The 21,205-nt window shown below is 39.7% G+C and overlaps 1 protein-coding gene across 1 annotated transcript in view; it reads left to right on the top strand.

Moving 5' to 3' along the window:
- Positions 1–21,205, top strand: part of LOC137614836 (reelin-like) — a 596,609-nt gene that overhangs the window by 551,515 nt on the left and 23,889 nt on the right. Inside the window, exon 45 of the mRNA XM_068344496.1 lies at positions 10,713–10,992. Coding sequence (XP_068200597.1) covers positions 10,713–10,992 — 280 coding nt within the window. The remainder of the gene's footprint in view (positions 1–10,712; positions 10,993–21,205) is intronic.

Below are 21,205 nucleotides of genomic sequence, written 5' to 3'. Positions count from 1 at the left end.
GAGTAAGGAATGATGTTTATAGTCAATATGTTACGCTGCTTGATTAACCTCTTAAGGCCCAGTAAAATCTATCCTCACTAAATTTCCGTTGAAAGAGACCTTGCTGATTAACACTGCATATGTTAAGGCTATGTCTGGTAATCAAACTGATCCTATGAGGCTTCGCTTCATACCATCCAGTGTCCTGTAACATAGTTTCAGCCTAAAAATATCCAGTTTAATAATCGCTAGTAGCATAACTCTAAAGTTGTACACCTTTGTATTGTCTTGTTCTGTTGAGGTTAGATGAAATCGCATTAGGAGGAATTACACAAATTACCAACTGATAACAACAGGGAGTGAGTGCTCAGTAAATATTTAGACGAAATTTAAATGCGAAATGTCCTTAATATAGGACTAGAGCTCTTCAATCAAATTTGTTAGCCAAGAATAATTATTATTCAACAAAGCAATGATTAACAGAATTAGAATCTCAAGAGATGAGAAGTAGGAAGGCAACGTGAGTTTTCATTACTTCGCTGACAAACTTAAGAGAGAATTTCTTAGCAAATATTTGCATCAAAATAATAGCACAAAGGGTGAAAACACAATCTGGAATTTGGGCTGGTAAAGCCCGCAGAGTTTCTATTTGCTCCTGCGACCGGATCTTCGTTCCCTCTCGGGTGGTTCCATCTGTTTAGTTCCTCTCTTACGAAACAAATCTGGCATGAGCGACAGATTTCACCTGTTGACTGCACTTCATTCATCGTCTTGGTTCAGCATCCCTTCGTCCATCTTCCTGCCTCGATGGGAGGTTACCCTTTCTTCAGAATTTAAGTTGAAACGACAAATTTTGTAATCATTCCAATCGAAGCTGACTGTTGACCAGCAGCCTTTTTCAAAATAGTTAGTGGAAGAATCCTCTTCTTTCAATCACGTTCCTTTACAAGTCTTAAAACTGCATTAAACTCCTGGGTGGAAGATTTGTTTTTGAGTCCTTGGGAGTCGGGTTGGCATTGTACCAACCGTGTTTCACACAATTGTACATAATTCCTTTTGTATATATTATGGTTGTATCTTCGCTCTTCCCTCGCACTAAAACGAACATGAAAATTCAAGTCTGGTTTTTCCTCTGTGATTTTGTCTGTCTTGTGAACTTGTCATGTCCTGTTGCCTTGAGGTTTTGTATATAAGGAGAGTGTTCCACAACAATATAACTCAGTCGTTTCCAATCTGCCTTTGATTTCACAACTCCTCTCTCGGCCCATCACATTGGTGACCCCGGAAGTCGACTCGCTTCCACCGCCTTCCACCCCCACCCCCTCGCCCCTCCATCGTTGGTACTATGACGGACTCTACGGCAGTTGGCGCTACGGTCTCTCCATTCAAACTTTCATCGTTTGCCAGCGGAGAGGCGTTTGCTTGGTTTCAGCGCGCAGAAGTCCAGTTTCGTATCAGGGGCGTGACTCGCTCAACCACCAAAGCGGATTATGTTCTCGCGGCGATACCCGAGGACACCTTCCCAGAAATATCCGACTGGCTTTGTGAACAAGGAGACACCCCAATAGCGTATGACGACCTCAAATCATACCTTCTGCAACAGTACTCGCCGTCGCCAGCCGCCCGTATAGCAAAGCTTTTTCAGCCCTCGCAACAACCGTTGGGGGACCAAAGGGCTTCGCTTGCCCTCAGGGAAATGACCAGTATCGCTCGCCTTCAACCTGCCGCAGACGGCTCTCCTCGTGAGGTGAACCTACTCCGTGCCCTTTGGATACGCCGTTTACCTGAACCTGTGCGCGCTGCCATACCCGATGTCGATAGTTTACCCATAAAGGACTTGATGACCAAAGCCGACGCCCTTATGGACAGCCACTTCAAGACCTCCATCAACGCCTCCACCCCTGACGACGAGGATGCCTATTCAACGTACACCGAATGCCGTAGGACATACACGCCTACCCCGTGACGTGCCGAAGCGGCGCCAAAGCCGCCCACCACCCACCAATCGCTCGCGCCCCAACGAACGACTTCTACAGCCACTTACTACCTCCCATCCACCGCAGTTTTGCTACTACCACTTCAGATTCGGGGCAACCGCGAAGAAATGTGCCAAAGATTGTCAGTGGCCAAAAAACGTGTAAGTAGGCCATCGCTTGTGGCGGTGGCCTCCCATGTTTCTAATCTTTTCTTTTTACAGGATGCAGGAACGGGCGTGCGATTTTTGGTAGACACGGGTGCTTGTCGTTCTCTTTTGCCAAGGAAACTTTTCAAGGCACAACGTAGTCTGTCTACATCTGCCGACGTCCGCTTGGTAGCTGCCAACGGATCTGCCATACCCACCTACGGTTACGAGAGCCTCACATTATTGTTCGGAAACGGTAAATTCAATTGGAAGTTTCTCGTTGCTGACGTCACAATGCCAATCCTCGGTGCGGATTTCCTCTCTCATTTCCACCTTCTGGTCGATGTCGCCCACCGACAATTGGTCAACTCGGACTCGTACTTGTCGACACCTCTTCAACCCGCCCCCTCTAACCTTGCTCTCCACATCAGAGCACCCACGGATGCCTACGCCCACCTCCTCACATCGTACCCGGAAGTTTTCCGTCCAGAACTTCGCCAAACGCCCACGGTTCCTGCTAAGCACGGTATTTATCACCATATCAAAACGACGGGACACCCAGTCTTCGCAAAATTCAGACGTCTGGCACCGGAACGATTGGCAGCCGCCAAACAGACGTTCGCCGAAATGGAGAAAATGGGCCTTTGCCAAAAGGCCTCCAGCCCATGGTCGTCACCCTTACACATCGTTCTGAAGAAAGACGGCTCCCTCCGTCCGTGCGGGGATTACAGGCGCCTGAACATGCAAACAGAACCGGATCACTACCCCCTCCCAAACATTGCCGATGTAACCTCCTACCTGCACAAAGCAAAGGTTTTCTCTACGCTCGACCTCCTGAAGGGGTATTATCAGGTGCCTATGAACCCTGAAGACATCCCCAAGACCGCCATCACCACTCCGTTTGGCACATACACCTTCAATTACTCCTGTTTTGGCCTTCGTAATGCTGGGGCAACGTTTCAACGTCTCATGGATGGCATCTTAGGGGACCTCCCTTTCTGTGTATGCTATGTGGACGACATACTTGTGTTCTCCTCCTCAAAAGAGGAACACCTCTGTCACCTGCGAATCGTGCTCGACCGCCTGCAACAAAACGGCCTTGTAGTCCGGTACGACAAGTGTACCTTTGGCGCCAACGAAGTGTCGTTCTTAGGACACCGTATCACTCCTGAAGGAGTCCATCCCCTCCCTGAGAAGGTAGCAGCCGTTCAGAATTTCCCCACGCCCTCGACCGTCAAAGCTCTGCAGGAATTCTTGGGCATGATCAACTATTATCACCGCTTTCTGCCAGCCATTGCCGCCACTCTTGCTCCCCTCTACGCCTCCCTCAAGGGCAAGCCAAAGGACTTGAAGTGGGGTCCCCTTCAAGAAGCGGCCTTCTGCAATGCAAAGAAGGCCCTATCAACTGCTGCGGCTCTCACTTTTCCTATCCCACACGCCCCTCTCCTTATCTCCACCGATGCCAGCGACGTCGCTATTGGTGCAGTACTCGAGCAGGTGGTCAAAGACTCGCCCCGCCCATTGGCCTTCTTCAGCAGAAAACTGTCCAAGGCAAAATCGGGTTATTCTACCTTCGATCGAGAATTGCTGGCGGTGCACCTGGCTGTCCGTCACTTTCGCCATTTCTTAGAAGATACGCCCTTCGTCATTCGCACAGACCACATGCCTCTGGTGCACGCCTTCACTCGACAGTCTGACGCCTGGTCCGCCCGTCAACGCCGACATCTCTCCGCCGTGGCTGAATACAACTGCACCCTTCAATACGTCCCTGGGAAAATGAATCCCGTTGCCGATGCCCTGTCAAGAAACACGTTGGCTGCCGTTCAACTGGGATTGGATTACAACGCCCTGGCTGAAGCCCAACGACAGGATCCAGAGTATCAAGCTTGTAGGACATCCTGCACGTCCCTCCGTTGGGAGGATTTTCCCCTCGAAAACTCCAACACCACCCTCCTCTGTGACGTCAGTACTGGTAGACCGCGACCTTGGATTCCTGCTCCCATGCGCCGACAGGTGTTTGATTTCATCCACGGCCTTTCACATCCCTCGTGCCGTTCTACTGCACAGCTGCTGAAGGCAAAGTTCATTTGGCACGGCATTTCTAAGGATGCTAAGGATTGGGTTCGTGCCTGTACTTCTTGCCAAACTTCCAAAGTACATCGACACACGGATTCAGGAGTGGGCACCTTTCCTCAACCTCAGCGTCGTTTCGCACACATTCACGTCGACGTTGTAGGCCCCCTACCCACATCACAAGGACATCGTTACCTGTTTACCGTCATCGACCGCTCCACTCGTTGGCCTGAAGCCATTCCCATGGAAACTGCAACGTCCGCCTCATGTACATCTGCCTTACTCTCTGGATGGATTTCAAGATTCGGTATCCCTGAGCATATTACTTCTGACAGGGGAACCACTTTCACCTCTCAATTATGGACGTCATTAGCGAATCTCCTGGGCATCACCCTACATCACACAACGGCCTACAACCCCGCTGCCAATGGAATGGTTGAACGTTTTCATCGCACCCTCAAAGCAGCTTTGATGTCCCGCTGCAAGGATTGCAACTGGTTTACTCAGCTTCCCTGGGTCCTCCTTGGACTAAGGACCACTCCTAAAGACGCCCTCGACGTCTCGGCAGCCGAAATGGTGTATGGCGACCCGTTGGTCGTCCCTGCCGAGTTTTTTCCTTCTACAACCTCCTCCGACGATCTCCAGCGCATACGTCACGTCGTGGGAAAATTTACTCCGTGCCGCCAGACTTACAAGCCCCCAGCGAAGCATCACATACCAACGGACTTGCACTCTGCAACGCACGTCTTCCTGCGCAACGACACCAGCAAGCCACCGTTAACGCCCCCTTACACGGGACCTTACCTTGTGATCCGACGCAGTCCGAAAGCATTCCTCCTAAACATTCGGGGCAAAGAAGACTGGGTCTCCATTGATCGTCTAAAACCTGCTTATCTTCTGCCAGATGACCCGCCTACAGTTCGCCTCTCTAGATCAGGGCGCCCTATTTAACATGTACAGTATGTCATTTTTAGGGGGGGAGCCATGTACCAACCGTGTTTCACACAATTGTACATAATTCCTTTTGTATATATTATGGTTGTATCTTCGCTCTTCCCTCGCACTAAAACGAACATGAAAATTCAAGTCTGGTTTTTCCTCTGTGATTTTGTCTGTCTTGTGAACTTGTCATGTCCTGTTGCCTTGAGGTTTTGTATATAAGGAGAGTGTTCCACAACAATATAACTCAGTCGTTTCCAATCTGCCTTTGATTTCACAACTCCTCTCTCGGCCCGTCACAGCATCTTTTACCTACAACAGTTTACTTATTCAGTTTCATCGCTATTCTATTTATCTTTTCTATATATGCATTATCTACATACTGTATATTTGATATCATTCTTTGTAATAATAGATAAATTAAATACTGCTGTATAGATGTAAGCATTATGCGTATCATCTTTTAATACAGAAACAGTCGTTTATTTACTGATCTACTTCTCATAAAATACATAGATAAATTCTTGGTAAAAAGAAAGAAAAAAAATGGTTTTATGGAGAATCATCGTCGTTGTCGTAATCTCAGGAGTGAAGATCAACGACAAATAAGTCAAAGAATTTACCTATGGCAATATCCTCCTTTGCATCTCATGTTGCAAAGTCTTAAGCCCCCCTAACACTTGCACGCATTTCTGGCACGCACTGGGAGGTTCCCGCACTGTTCACGACAAGTTCATGACACGTTCAAGCATAGTTCACGACAAGTTCACGCCACGTTCACTCATCTTTCCGCATCATTCCGCATCGTTCAGGCATCGTTCACGCCAGTTCACGCCAGTTAATGACTTGGCCAAATCATATATAAAGACGGGGCTTCCTACATGATTTTTATCAAAAGCGTATTCTTGTGCTAATCTTTGATTAATATGTAATCTTTGATTAATATCCCCTGTATTAATGTATGGGTTATCTTTATAGATATTTGTAACAATTATACTTCTATTTAGTATATATTTTATTATTTAATTATTATTATAGGTAATTAGCTGGTTTGAATAATTTTTAAGCTTTATAATTTACTGAAAAAATAAAATTTTATGGCAGTTATATGCTGATCAGATATTTGGAACCCACTTTACATTATCTTGGAATTTAATTGAAAGATGACTACTCCATTCATTAGTTTTTGTGCTATAAAATCAATAATTCTCTCTCTCTCTCTCTCTCTCTCTCTCTCTCTCTCTCTCTCTCTCTCTCTCTCTCTCTCTCTCTCTCTCTCTCTCTCTCTTTGAGGGATAAAAGAGTGCAGGGGGTAAAAGTTAGTGAAAAATCAAATGCAAATTCCTTAGATTTGCGCCTAGGCCTATGTTAGTGTAAGTGTGAATAACAATTTTGCCGATAGACTTACTCAAAGGGTAAAGTTGTAGATTGTGTAGGAGAATAAAGGAAAAATTTTCAATATACTATAAAAGAGCGGAATAGATGAATTTGAAATGTATTTATTTAATGGTGTATCTGTATAGGCCTACAGCTGTAGTAGGCCTACAGTGTCTATATCTCTGTATTTGAATTGTTGAAAGGGGAGAGGTGAAAGAATATATTGTCGTTATACAGATTTTTTCTTTGATGATTATGAGGAAGTAGGGATAAATCCATTGATTTAATTGCCACGCACTGGCACGCATCCTCCCGCATCGTCCCTCAGTAGGGATAAATCCATTGATTTAATTGCCACGCACTGGCACGCATCCTCCCGCATCCTCCCGCACTGTTCACTCCAGTTCACTCCAGTTCCCGCATCGTTCACGACAAGTTCACGCCAATTTTGGCGTGACAATGTGTGCCACAAATTTTGAACATTTCAAAATTCTCGGCACGCATGGCACGCATCGGCACGCATACCACGCACCGTTCACGTCAAGTTCACGCCAGTTCCCGCATCGTTCACGCCAGTTCACGCCACAATGCGTGCCAGTGCGTGCCACAAATGCGTGCAAGTGTCAGGGGGGCTTTAGCTAGCATGTCTTATAGCTTTGCTTCAATATCTTTTTTTTTTATTCTATCCAGTCATTCCTGCAGTAGTATCTTCAAGTCTCTCATAATGAAATAAATTTTTCTTGCTGTATAGTTTTTCACTTGTCCCCATATTAGTTAAATAGGGTTGTATTGACAGTAATACGGCGGTAGACGAATCACTTTATGGCCTTACGCTGCTGCTATCTTGTCAATGACATACTTTTTTCCGTGTTCGTTGTGAGCTTTTTCACCTTTTGTAACAGTTTTCATTTGGATTCTCATCATTTCTGATAAGCTTTTCCGTAATGGTAGTTTTTGAGATGACGATGTCGGGGGATTATCTATCTTCACAGAGTGGTAGGAGCCGTTATCCATGACTATAAAAGATGTGGGAATATTAGGAATAGAGTTGCGTATGGAACTACTTTTCAAACGCACTGCCGTTCATTTGGTGATGATAATCGCCATCGTTTTTAGCAAGGAACATCAATTGTGTACTTGGCGCATGTAAAATAATGTACTTGTGTACTTGGCCTCGATGCAAAATAATAAAACGTCCCTTTCCCTGTAGGCTGCTTAAGACCTGTTGGTTTCGAGGAGCTTGTATCTATCCGGCATGCATTGACACTGTAGTTTTGGTTTAGGTAGGTTTCGTCTAAGTGTATAATTGGATGTTTTTTTTTTTTTTTTTTTTCGTAAAAAATTATCAGCAAAGAAAGACCATCATCTTTCTCCATTAATGACTGTTGACCGTTTACTTTTGAAGAGATTCTCGACGTCCACTAAAACCGTTATTTTCTTTCATTGCTACCAGCAGTGCCAGCACTATAACGGGAGTAGGAATTTCCTTCCGACTGTAGAAACCAAGGAGCTGGCCCTCGGGCTAACGGAACACCTGGCCATCTCACACATACACACACACACACACACACACACTCACAGTCAATGCCCACTCAGTCTTTCAATGGAAAAGTCAAGAGGTCATACACACTAAAAGGAGAAAAAGTCAGCTAGGAGAAATTATATAGACAAAAATGAATAAGTAATACCATTAACATATAAAACAGTATCGTGGTAGTAGCTTAATTCCAAACTCTAGCCTACTTCCATATAAAAATATTCGTTTTAGATAAAAGCCACATACACTATTATCATGAAGCAATTGTTATATATTTTCAGTTTATCATTGTTATTACAAAATCATTTGTCATCGACTTTGCAGTTTGAGGTTATCGTCTCTTTCTTAAAAAGGTATATTATAATGGTCAGCTTCAAGCATTTATGTAGTAATCTGTTTTTGGGGATAATGGTGGAATCACACTAGTGATTTCTTTCCCGAGGTTTTCGCTAACCTTCAGCCGATGATAGCGAACGAAAATGTAGCCTCACAACTACATTATCGCAGTTTAAGGAGTAAATGAGAAAAAGTTAAGTGAAACCGATCAGCTGATTTCATCATGGCGCCCAGAAATTTTCTATCTGTTGCAGGAATAAGTATTATGGGTATATTACGTGAATTGAAGAATTCGACAACTACCACAGGATGGACAAAGCAGATTTTTATGATCTCCTGAGGCTTGTTGGACCCAAGATTGCCAAGAGTCCTATTTGCAGCCGCCATCTTGTGTGTTTACATCTGACGTCATGCCTGCGGTTTATGCGAGCTGCTTCCTATCCAGTCGGTGAGCCAATTGCTGCTAATGTCTCGAGCAACAACCGCTCGTGCTTACCATTATGGGCAGCAACTGGCGAAAAAAAGTATAGTGGGATTCAAGCTTGAGCCGTTCAGGTTCTTTCCTTATAGGGATGAGCTGTCCACAGTATTTTTAGTTTGAGACGAGTGTTCAGAAAAAGACCCTGAGCTTTTGATAGAGTATAGTTTAATTGACAAGGCTCGCAAGGGAAATGTAAAATTTCGACCCCTGGCTGGGTTTGTGGGGAGTGGCTGGAACTCTCTTCGGGGTGGGGGCCTCATACTCCTCTGCCTCACATGGAGGTTCCCTATCCCTGTTTCCCCTCTCTTCAGGGCGTCGTCTTAAAATGGCGGGTGTTGCTAACTGGGCTGAGTCACATAGTGTTGTCTCAAAATGGCAGTCTTGATCACGTGGATAGCACAAAGAGATTTTAACTTCCTTGTGTTTATAAGATTAAATACCTCTAGATCTTATGTAAACGTTTCCTTTCTCTGGTATCTACAATTACCTTTCGTTTTGATTTTTTATATCAACACCCTCCGTGATGTCTGGATTTTGCCTGGTAATAGGATGTTATGTCTTTACCTCTAAATCAACAAATTTCTCAACTACACTAAAAAAACATCTAAATTTTATTACATAATCATTACATAATCGTTTATTGTCTTTTACCAGTCTTACGGATTTTGTATCATTACTTTAGTTATTTTCTCTCAGCATTGTTCTCCAATGAAAAAAAAAATGTGTAATGGTATCAGTGAGGCATTAAATGATTGAAAATCCTGATTTAATATCCTCAGGACTTGTACAGTCCGTTACGAATACTTGGTAGCCTAGAGGTTGTGTTCGTATATTTATGTTCCGGATATTTAGCCTTGTTTACCAATACTTGAATCTCTACTAACCTGGCTTATTCTACCTCATTTCTATTGGTTTTGGCAGAATAAAGGAACCCCAATATAGATGTTCTGCTAACTGGTTTTTTAGCCTTATTTTTTTTTCTTGGTGTTAATACGTTTTCGAGACTTTTGTCATTAGGCTAATATGAATCAAAGAAAACATCAGATACTTTACCGTAGGATTCATTCAAATAAGATTGTCCTAGAATGTCTGTAATGACGGAGTTTTTCTTTAAAGTGTTGTAAAAAAAAATTATAAAAGATGAAAAATTAAATGCAAAATAGCTCATTTCGCAATGGTATTTAAATATTACCTCACAATATATTCTGTCATACAACTCACAATATTCTAAGGATTAAACTTGGAGTAAAATATGGAAGATCCTAAATCATGATTTAAGGAAAGTATATTTATTACTTCTAGGTGTCTTTTTTTTTTTTTTTTTTTTTTTTAATATTCGGTGAGATTTATATTCAGAGCCTGTTATTTAAACTCCCTTATAGCACTGGGAGTGAAAAAGATCGTAAAATCATACAAGTAAGAGAGAAACTTTCAAAAGCAATTGGATAAATACCTTAAATTCTATATTATCAGACATTGAAAAGATATTGGCCTGAAAATTACAGGACCCTTCTCCAATCTCAAAGAATAATAGATTAGGACTTGAGTAGCTTTAGTAGCATGCTCGCAAAAATTATTACGAAGTTTTTCTGCATTGTAAATTTAACTGGTATTTTCTAGCATACACAATTGGAAGTGTTGAAGATCAAGGTTTTAAAGGACTTATAAAAACACATATTCGAGGAATAAGGTATATTATTTTCACAGACTTTCAAGTCGTGATGTTTCGGAATGGTTTAATAAATATATTACATATTCCCTGAATATGCATGTGCTTTCTTTTTGCTTTAAACACAAATTGAGATTGGTACGTCTCCCTAAACATCATTCATGTGATTGTAATAGAATGTTATTTTTTTTCCTTGTAGCCATTCATCCGTGACGAATTCACTCAGAATGTGTTCTTACCACACTTCGCACAAGTACAAGGAGGTTTGCTCTCCAATGGCTGTGGCTTACTCGAAGAACCTCCGACGGCAACTTTCCAAGGACGACGCGTCCGAATGCTACAAACTGTACCTGTAGATACGCGCAGTATCAGATTTGTACATTTCATTGCGCAGATTGGAAGTCCCTTTGGAACAAAGATTTGCAGAAAAGCCTCGCACAGACATCACAATGTTTTCTTACAATACTCCGTGAATGGTGGTAAGCATAAAATAGACCTTTTATTGCCATGTAAAGATTATATTGAATTGCTCAAATAAAAGCAATTGTTGTTGGTGTATCATTTATTTATTTATGTTATTTGAATCTGTTAAAATTTCATTCAGGTTATAGTTCCAGATTCTCTTTACTAACCATTAAGTATAAAAGATATTCGACAATTTTTAGAGAGAGAGAGAGAGAGAGAGAGAGAGAGAGAGAGAGAGAGAGAGAGAGAGAGAGAGAGAGAGTTTTAAACAAACTTGAAATCAGAATCCTATAGAAAATGAAGGTAACAGACTAAAGTCTCTGTTAAGTGTGAAGTGTACGGAAAACTTTAAAATCATTTGCACATTTTACGTAGGTTTGGATTTCTCAGTTTCCTAAACTTATGTGGTTTAAATCATGATCTGAACATGAATAATGCTTTTGAATTTTGTTTTCTTCTAAGGGCTTCACCGCACACATGAAGAGAGTCCCAATTATTTTATGTTGGCATTGGCTTTCAAACGGGTACTAAATTAGGCTATTCCTGCACAATAAAATTGATTTTGCCTATGCCCGTACATTTAATTAAAGCACCCGACGGCTCTTTTATCTAGGGAATAGAAAACACAAACTTGTAAAACCATGATATATAAATTAAAGGTAGGTATATTAATATGTTGCTGGTAAAAAGGAACCTTAGAGAGGATTCTCAGTCAACAGCAGGATGTTCACATGAGGTTAGGATGACAAAACTGCACCAACTGTTTTCTGATAGTCTACAAAGCTATGGATATCAAAAGTCTGCTATAATCAATATGGTTTGTACAATTACCCATTAAGATACTACTGCTAGAGAGTTATTGGGTCCTTTGACATTGCACCCTCTCTAGTTACACCTCATTTCCCCTTTACCTACATGTGCACCGAATAGTCTGGCCTATTTCTTACACATTCATTTCTATCCTCATTCACCTGACAACACTAGGCAAACTGTACAATTGTTTTTCACTGACATGGTTAACTATTAAATCGTTTAATGGCTACTTCCCACTTGGTTTTTGCAGAGGAGACTGTGGTAAGCATCTCGTCTAGGAAAAAGACACTCCAAAATCAATTCAATATTACCTAGCCTTGGGCAGTCCCATAGCCCCAGCTTGAGTGTTGGCTATACTCAGGCAGTCTATCCTATCTTTCTTTCTCTTTCTAATATTTTTTTTTCTTTTTTTTTCTTTTTTTTTTAATGGTGTATTAGGTACGGTTAATAGACAGGCCATAGATGTCTGTTAGTTTACTAAGAAGTTAACATTTTCCTATCTGTTCATTTACCTTCCTTTATGGTGTTCATTTTCAAAACCATCTGTACTATCCTTCCTTCATTTGAAATGGCTATCGTGCAAGGTGTGCCTCTTCGTCACGTTTACCCATTTCATCCCACATTTTGTCTATATATTATTATTATTATTATTATTATTATTATTATTATTATTATTATTACTTGCTAAGCTACAACTAGCTGGAAAAGCTGGATGCTATAAGCCCAAGGGCTCCAACGGGAAAGAATAGCTCAGTGAGCGGACATACGGAAATAAATAAACTATATGAGAAGTAATGAACAATTGAAATGAAATATTTTAGGAACAGTAACAACATTGAAAAAGATCTTTCATATATAAACTATAAAAAGAGACTTATGTTAGCAAGTTCAACATAAAAAGATTTGCTGCAAGTTTGAACTTCTGAAGTAATGCCAATTCAACGACCCGATTAGGAAGATCATTCCACAACTTGGTCACAGCTGGAATAAAACTTCTAGAATATTGTGTAGTATTGAGCCTAATGATGGAAAAGGTATGATTATTAGAATTTTCAGCATGCCTAGTATTACAAACAGGATGAGACTGTCTAGGGAGATCTGAATGTAAAATATGAACATAATTATGAAAAATATTAGGCAACATGCTTAACAAACCAATTGAACGACGGTGCCAGAGATCAATATCAAGATCAGAATAAGAAACCTGAAAGACTGTAAGTTTCTGTCCAACAAATCAAGATGAGAATCAGCTTATGAAGACCAAACCGGAGAATAATACTCAAAGCAAGGTAGGATGAAAAAATTAAAGAATTTCTTCAAAATAGATTGATCACCAAAAATCTTGCAAGACTTTTGCAATAAGCTAATTTTTTGTCCAGTTGAAGAAGAGAGAGACCTAATGTGTTTCTCATAAATAAATTTGCTGTCAAGAATCACACCTGAAAATTTAAAATAGTCTTACAGAATTAAAGAGACATTATCAATACTAAGATCCAGATGCTGAGGAGCCACTGTCCTTGACCTACTTACAATCATAATTTGAGTTTTGTTAGGATTCAACTTCAGCCCCATAATTTACAACATACACTACTTTTAGCTAGATCTCTATTAAGGGATTCAGCAACCTTAAATCTACATTCAGGTGCGGGAATTAATGCAAATAGAGTACCATCATTTTCTAGGCCAAATCACATGTCATATGTATGTAGTATGAAAGGTTATGGGCCAAGAATAGAGGAACACCAGATATCACATTCCATACTCACTATGGGGCCCATCAAAAACAACTCTTTGCGATCAATTACTTGAAAATTCAATAATGATACTAAGAATAGATCCACTAAAATCAAGGCAAACTTCTCTATCACAATCAAGGAATTTCTGTACTCCATTAGAGATTGTAAAGAGGGCAATGTGTGCTTCAAAGCCTTTGTAAAAGCCAAATTGCAAACTAGGAATTTAGACGTTTTGCCAAAAGACGATCAAAAACTTTAGATAATATTAGAATTATGAATATTGGAAGGTAATTATTATTATCATTATCATTATTATTATTATTATTATTATTATTATTATTATTATTATTATTATTATTATTACCTGCTAAGGTACAGCCCTAGTTGGAAAAGCAGGATAATATAAGCCCAGGGGCTCCAGGAGGGAAAATAGCCCAGTGAGGAAAGGAAAAAAGGAAAATCAAATATTACAAGAAGAGTAACAACATTAAAATAAATATCTTCTTTATAAGATATAAAAACTTTAACAAAACAAGAGAATGAGAAGCTATATAGAATAGTGTGCTCGAGTGTACCCTCAAACAAGAGAACTCTAACCCAAGACAGTGGAAGACCATGGTACAAAGGCTATGGCACTACCCAAGACTAGAGAACAATGGTTTGATTTTGGAGTGTCCTTCTCCTAGAAGAGCTGCTTACCATAGCTAAAGAGTCTTTTCTACCCTTACCAAGAGGAAAGTAGCCACTGAACAATTACAGTGAAGAAGAATTGTTTGGTAATCTGTGTTGTCAGGTGTATGAGGACAGAGGAGAATATATAAAGAATAGGCCAGAATGTTCAGTGTGCGTGTAGGCAAAGGGAAAATGAACCATAACCAGAGAAAAGAATCCAATGTAGTACTGCCTGGCCAGTCATAAGCCCCAGTAACTCTCTAGCGGTAGTATCTCAATGGGTGGCTGGTGCAGAATTTAAAATAAAATAGCAGAGCCAATACACCATGCAAGGGTAAATATCCTCTAGGATATCGACTTCAACTAAAGGGAGTCAGTAAGGATGGTTTGGAAAAGAAAAAGAAACAGATAAGGAAAAGACAACCTCTTGATAAATCACCAGGCATCCGTGACCCTTTTACTGAGCCTGCCAAACACACCATTTCAAAAACACAAGAGAAAAAAGTAAGATAGAATAGTGTGCTCGTGTGTACCCTCAAGCAAGAGAACTCTAACCAAAAATAGTGAAAGAACATGGTACAGAGTCTATGGCACTAGAAAACAATAGTTTGATTTTGAAGTGTCCTTCTAGAAGAGCAGCTTACCATATCTAAAGTCTCTTCTACCCTTACCGAGAGGAAAGTAAACAGTGAACAATTAGAGTACAGTAATTAGGCTCTTGAGCAAAAAAGAATTGTAGTAATCTCAGTGTTGTCAAGTGTATGAGGAAAGACCAGAATCTGTGAAGAATAGACTAGATTATTCGTTGTATGTGTAGAAAAAGAAAAATGAGTCGTAACCAGAGAGAGGGATCGAATATATTTCTATTTGGTCAGTTAAAGGATCCACAAACTCTCTAGCGGTAGTATCTCAACGTGTGGCTTGTGCCCTGACCAACCTACTACCTGGACTTGAGCTACAACAAACACATTTATATATAGCTGAGTAACATTACCAATTTTTCAACAAGTACTAAAAGAACCCCTTCTTCCTAACTTGTGCAAAATAACAGATAACTTTGGAGCTACGAAGTCTACAATCTTCATAAAAAAACGAAGGGAAATACCATTTGAGTCTACACCTCCATAGGCATCAAGACCCATCAAGATAGCTTGAATTTCACGAGATCAAAAAGCTAAACTAGTTACTTTACTCTCAGGAAAAAACGGAAGGAAGATCAAGTTTCTCATTACTCCGCTTACTGTCAAACACATCAACTAAAAGGGTTGCTTTTTCCTTTGGACAGTGAGTGACAGAGCCATCTGGTTTAAGTAAAGAAGAAACTGTTTTGTCTCTAGATTGACTGTTTGATTTAAAGTTTTCTGGAATCCTGTCATCTAAGGTCATTGATGCCGTGATCATTTGTTTTATATAGAAAGTAAAAGAATATTCAATTAAAATCATAAAAGTTAAGATGTCATTATAAAAGTTAAATAGTTTTCAGAAGACCTGCTTCTGAAATAAATCTAAAAATATCGCTCGCATAATAGGACACATCATGTCCAAGAATCTTGGCAAGGATGAACCTGCCATCCTCACCTCGAGCCACAAACTGATATATATTTCTTAAGTTATCATAACTGGGGCATTCGGTCAATAAATGCCTCACTGTTAAAGGTACCAAGCAGTCGTCACAATACGGTTGGTGTTGGCCCTTCAGCAGAAATTCATGTGTCAACCAAGTATGACCAATGCGGAGACGGCAAAAAGACGTCTCCCCCTTTCGGGGCATCATGTTATACCTCCAAGGAAATATGACATTGGTTACTTCTCTCATTTTATTGCCATGTAGACTATCTCAGTGCTGTTGCCAATCATTACAAAACAATTTCTTGATGTTACATAGGAAATCATTACAGGGAATGGGATACCTTCTTGGTAGTAACTCAGATGCAGCATTTTTCGCCAGTAAATCTGCGTTCTCATTCCCAGACACATGTACATGTGCACGAACCCAACAAAATCAAACCATTATACTTCTCCGTCCAATAATGAAAAGCCTTTCTAGAATCTTTAAAAGGGAAGGGTTACTACAATTGAAAACTTCTAAAACTTGAAGGACACTCCTTGTATCACTAAAAATGGTAAAATTACCCTCCTTCTCCAACGCTATTTTCTCAATAGCGGTTAGTATGCCATACAGTTCAGCAGTAAATATGGAAGCTGTTACAGGAAGTGCACCTCTAAAATTAAAACCATTACTATGCACTCCAAATCCAATGCCAGCATCAGATTCGGAGCCATTAGTATATATAAAAGTCGATCCCCTATGTTCTGCAACATGTTCTATAAAAAGAGACCTGGATTCTAAATCAGTCATATTCCTCTTAACTCCAATATAGTATTTACAAAAAGATACCTCTGGTAATTTCCATGGAGGCCTTGATAATACCTTAATTGAAAGCACCTTACTTCTAATTATATAAAGACTGTTTAATAATTGTTCCACCCGAAAGCCATATGTTGAGTGCCTTACAAGGCTTGCAGTCTGACAGGCTAAAGAATTAGGGAGTCTTTGCAACCGAAACCAATACCGAACAATAGAAGACTTTCGGTAAAGGTCTAGAGGTAATTCTCCAGCATCAACAAGGAGACTTGTGATAGGCGAAGTTCTAAAGGCTCCTGTGGACAATCTAATACCAGCATGATGTATTGAATCTAATATCTTTAATTGGCTTGTGGTGGCTTAGGAGTATATTTCATATCCATAACTAATTTCTTTAAAAATCAAGTCCTTGTATAATTTTAAAATAGTATTGCAGTCTGCCCCCATGATGTATAGGACAATACTTTTAAAAGATTCAGAGCCTCAAGATATTTAGATTTTAATGCTTTTAAGTGAGAAACCCATGTAAGCCTACATTCAAACATCAAACCTAAAAATTTAGCTTCACTTACACATGGGATCTGTTGACCTTTGATGTATATATCCGAGTCTGGATGTACTACCCGAATACGACAGAAATGGACAATAGTAGTTTTACTTATCGAAAACTTAAATCCATTCATATCGGCCCACTGGATAATCTTGTCAATTGAGAGTTGTAGTTTTCTCATAACCAAAGAGTGCAGATTTAGGGGTAGCCCATCACTTATGTTCCTAGGTTGTACCAGAAAGGGTTATTTTTGAATTTTAATTGTATTCCTCTTCAAGTGAAGCATAAACTCTCTGAGCAAGCGCTCCAAGCTCAGTATAGTTATTCCAAGTAAAATAGGCCTCTTGCTTCTCCAAATAAGCATATCTACAATCCTCATTAAACAGGGGTTTGGCTTTTATTCGGTATCTTAGGACATGAGAATAGATACCCCTATTAAATATGTTGACTAGATTTTAATTCAAAGAACAACAGGCTCAACACTATTATACAATTGTGGCCAACGCAAGCCTAAAATATCACTCAAAATGCCATTTCAGTGTGCTTGAGATTTTACATAAATCTAACATGAGTATGACACATCCATTACAGGGTGTTCTTTACTCTTTACGACTCATGATATCAAGGCATGATCAGATGTCCCAACTGGAGAACCAACCTTACTTGAAATAATGCCAGGGGAGTCAATGTATACGAGGTCCAAGCAGTTACTGTGAGTAATTTCACTTATGATTTGCTCACATCTTGATTCAGAAGTCCAAAGCTCTTAAGCCATGGTGATCAGTAGGAGAAATCGAAGGTAACCCTTCCTATGGTTAGCATTCAAATCACCAACAAAAACAAAAGAGGCCTTTCTATCAGCTTCTTTTATCTTAGCTATAATGGTAAGAATACAATCGAAGATAAAATCATCCATATCTGAATTCTGGTCGATTGATCACAAATAGTAGTTAGGCCTATGCCTGCCAAAAACTTTTACTAACTGAATTTCATGACATCCACATTCATAACAGGACTTGTGAGGAGCAGGGTACTTAGACCTAACATACACCGCCATTCCACTGGCCCTAAGAATCGCATCCCGTTTCAATATTACTGGCTTCTTAACACTTTGGGGCTTATGCCCTTACAAAAATCGAGTTGAGGTACAACGAATATGGACTTAGCAAAGAAATGACGTTCGCTAGCAACAGCTTTCTTTTTTTTTTTTTAAATCGGTATTTCCAAACTATAACAGATTAAGGCTTCTGGTTTGTTGCATTATATTGGCAAAAGATTTTCTTTGTACTAATGTAAAAAAAAAAAAAATAACTGGAATGCTGAGAATATTCAAAAGTGCTTGTTGAACGTAAAATTTTCGAAAAATAGAAAATCGCATTTATTTTTTAGAAATTCAAGAAAAATACAATGATTATGTTTCATGATTTTTTACAATGTGGAAAGTGTGTAGAATTATAGATTCTTTACGTGGACGCAACTTTTTTCCAATAGTTGTATTAGTAATTGAGGTAGGAAGGAATAAAAAATAGCTTTTTGTTTCGTAGCGAAAATTTCAGACTTTGCGACCTACATATGTTGACATTTTCCAATGTTACCGCCTAACAAATAAGAATAAGGAGAAATTAAACACATCATTGTAAAGCCGATTGAATATGCAATAACATGAATGAATACAGATATATGCATTGTTGAGAAACATATTGAGCTATGTACTGTCAGAAAACGGAGTGAGCTTTGCAATATTGTTGTAGGTGTGTTTTTTCGATAACATATTATGCATAGAAGTGTTAATGCTTTTATATTGCTTTATCTTATATACCATATAGAATTACAAAGAATGGAATTTCTAATCATGTTTAAGACATGTATATCGTAATTATATACATACGCACAAACACGCATAGAAAATATTTCTATGAGTGTAAATGGAAAAAAAAATACTACACATAGGAAATCAGCATAAGTCTGTCACGCATGCGCTGCTACTACCCGTTTGTTTGTGTTTTTAGGCGCTACGTGTCCCTCAATCATCTGCCCACTTGTGGTGGGAGTTTCGTTTTTCTTGAGTGACAAGCATATTTACTCCTAATTTCCCCGAAAATAGTGTACTTACGATGCGGCAATTCATGTCACTGGATCACTTACGGCAATAAACATTTTCACGCTCCATTGCCTCATTGGATCACCAGAGGGTTAAAACTGGTTATAAGGAGCTCAGTTGAGTTTCTTAGTACAAAAGAATATTGGACTTTCTGAACGTAACTGTAAGATCTTGATTATTTGCATACAGACCACGAATATTGCAATACAGTAGATGACAACGATAAAGTCTAGGACGTACTGGTCACGCATTTCACTCAAGGTCTCCAGATATGATAAATATTAATGGCAATGGAAAGGATTCATCATACTTGAATTGTAAATTAACAATAATGATAACGAAAATGATATGTACAGAAATATAAATAAAGTGATTGATAAAACTCATAGACTATAGATAAAGAATCAGGAAAACTGAACAACAATGCAGAGCAGATACACTATGAAGGGCTAAATACCCTCTAGGACAGCCACTTCAACTGAAGGGAGGACAGTAAGGATGGTTTTGAAAACAGAAAGAAACATAAGGAAAAGATAACCTCTTGATAAACCATCAGGCATCCATGGCCCTTGTATTAAGCCTACCAACATACCTTTAAAAAAAACAAGAGGAAGAACAAAAAATAAGATAGAATAAGGTGCCCGTGTGTACCCTTAAGAAAGAGAACTCTAACCTAAGATATTGGAAGACCATGGTACAGAGGCTATGGCACTACCCAGGACTAGATAGCAATAGTTTGATTTAGGAGTGTCTTTCTCTTAGAAGAGCTGCTTACTATAGCTAAATAGTCTCTTCTACCCATAGCAAGAAGAAAGTAGCCATTGAACAATTATAATGCAGCTGCTATTTTTTTGACTGAAGAATTGTTTGGTAATCTCAGCGTTGTCAAGTGTATGAGGACACAGGAAAATGTGTAAAGAATAGCCCAGACTATTCTGAGTATGTGTGGGTAAAGCCGCAAAGGAAAAATAAGCCTTAACCAGAGAGAAGGATTCAATGTAGTACTGTCTGATCAGTCAAAGGACCAAATAACTCTCTAGTGGTAGTATTTCCACAAGTGGCTGCTACCCTGGTCGACCTACAACCTAGTTATATGAGTCATTCTGTCTGTAGTCGTGTATATATTGCAATTGTTATCTTTATTGCTAAGTGTGATGAGACCTTATTGTTTCAATTCTCGTTCTCTCTGCATATATTGAACAATATCCAGGACCAGTACATCCTTGACTTCACCAGTGTCACCTAGTGTATTTTCATATTCACGGACTGCATGTATCAATATTAGAGAACTTACAGTTACCTCCAGACAGTATGATACTGTATTATGCTCAGAAACTTATGTTTCTCAAATGCAGCACTCATCTGAGTTACTTATACCAGGTTTTGAAAAGTCAGATATTTTGAAACAGGATGACATTGTTAGGGCAAGGGGAAAGGCCGTTTTTACTAGGATTAAGAATCCTACTTCTCATAATTCCTGCTATGAATATGACAAGAGATTCAGGTCATAAAACTTTGTGGCAGACTTAACAACTTCTATCTGTTCCATCTATCGGAATACAGACTTGGATGATTCTGTCTTACTACAACTTTAGATCAGATACAAGAAGATGATAGAAAGGCCTTTTTAGTGTTTGTTGGTAATTCTAACGCTCACCATAGGTAGTGTTTACATTCTGCTTTAGGCTTTCTCATTAAAGCAGGCTGTGAGCAAATCGTTACGTGAGGCTACTCATAAGTCTGGTAATTGTATAGACTTAGCATACACTAACTCCCCTGGTGTTATAACCACCAAAGTGGTTCCTCCACTTTGAACGCTTGATCATGGCTTTTTTTTTTTTCTTCTTAATTTTTTTTTTTTGTAATCAATATGTGTCATACTCTTAAGATATAATATACAAATTCTCAAGTGGACTGGAGTGATAATTTGAGTGATCTTTTACATTTAAAGGTTTAAAGGTCGCTCATGATTGGCAAAGACAAAGGACAG

The sequence above is a fragment of the Palaemon carinicauda genome, chromosome 21 (assembly GCF_036898095.1).
Source record: "Palaemon carinicauda isolate YSFRI2023 chromosome 21, ASM3689809v2, whole genome shotgun sequence".
NCBI classification, from domain to species: Eukaryota; Metazoa; Arthropoda; class Malacostraca; order Decapoda; family Palaemonidae; genus Palaemon; species Palaemon carinicauda.
The sequence above is the reverse complement of the archived record's forward strand: the minus strand, read 5'-3'. Positions and strand labels throughout refer to the sequence as shown.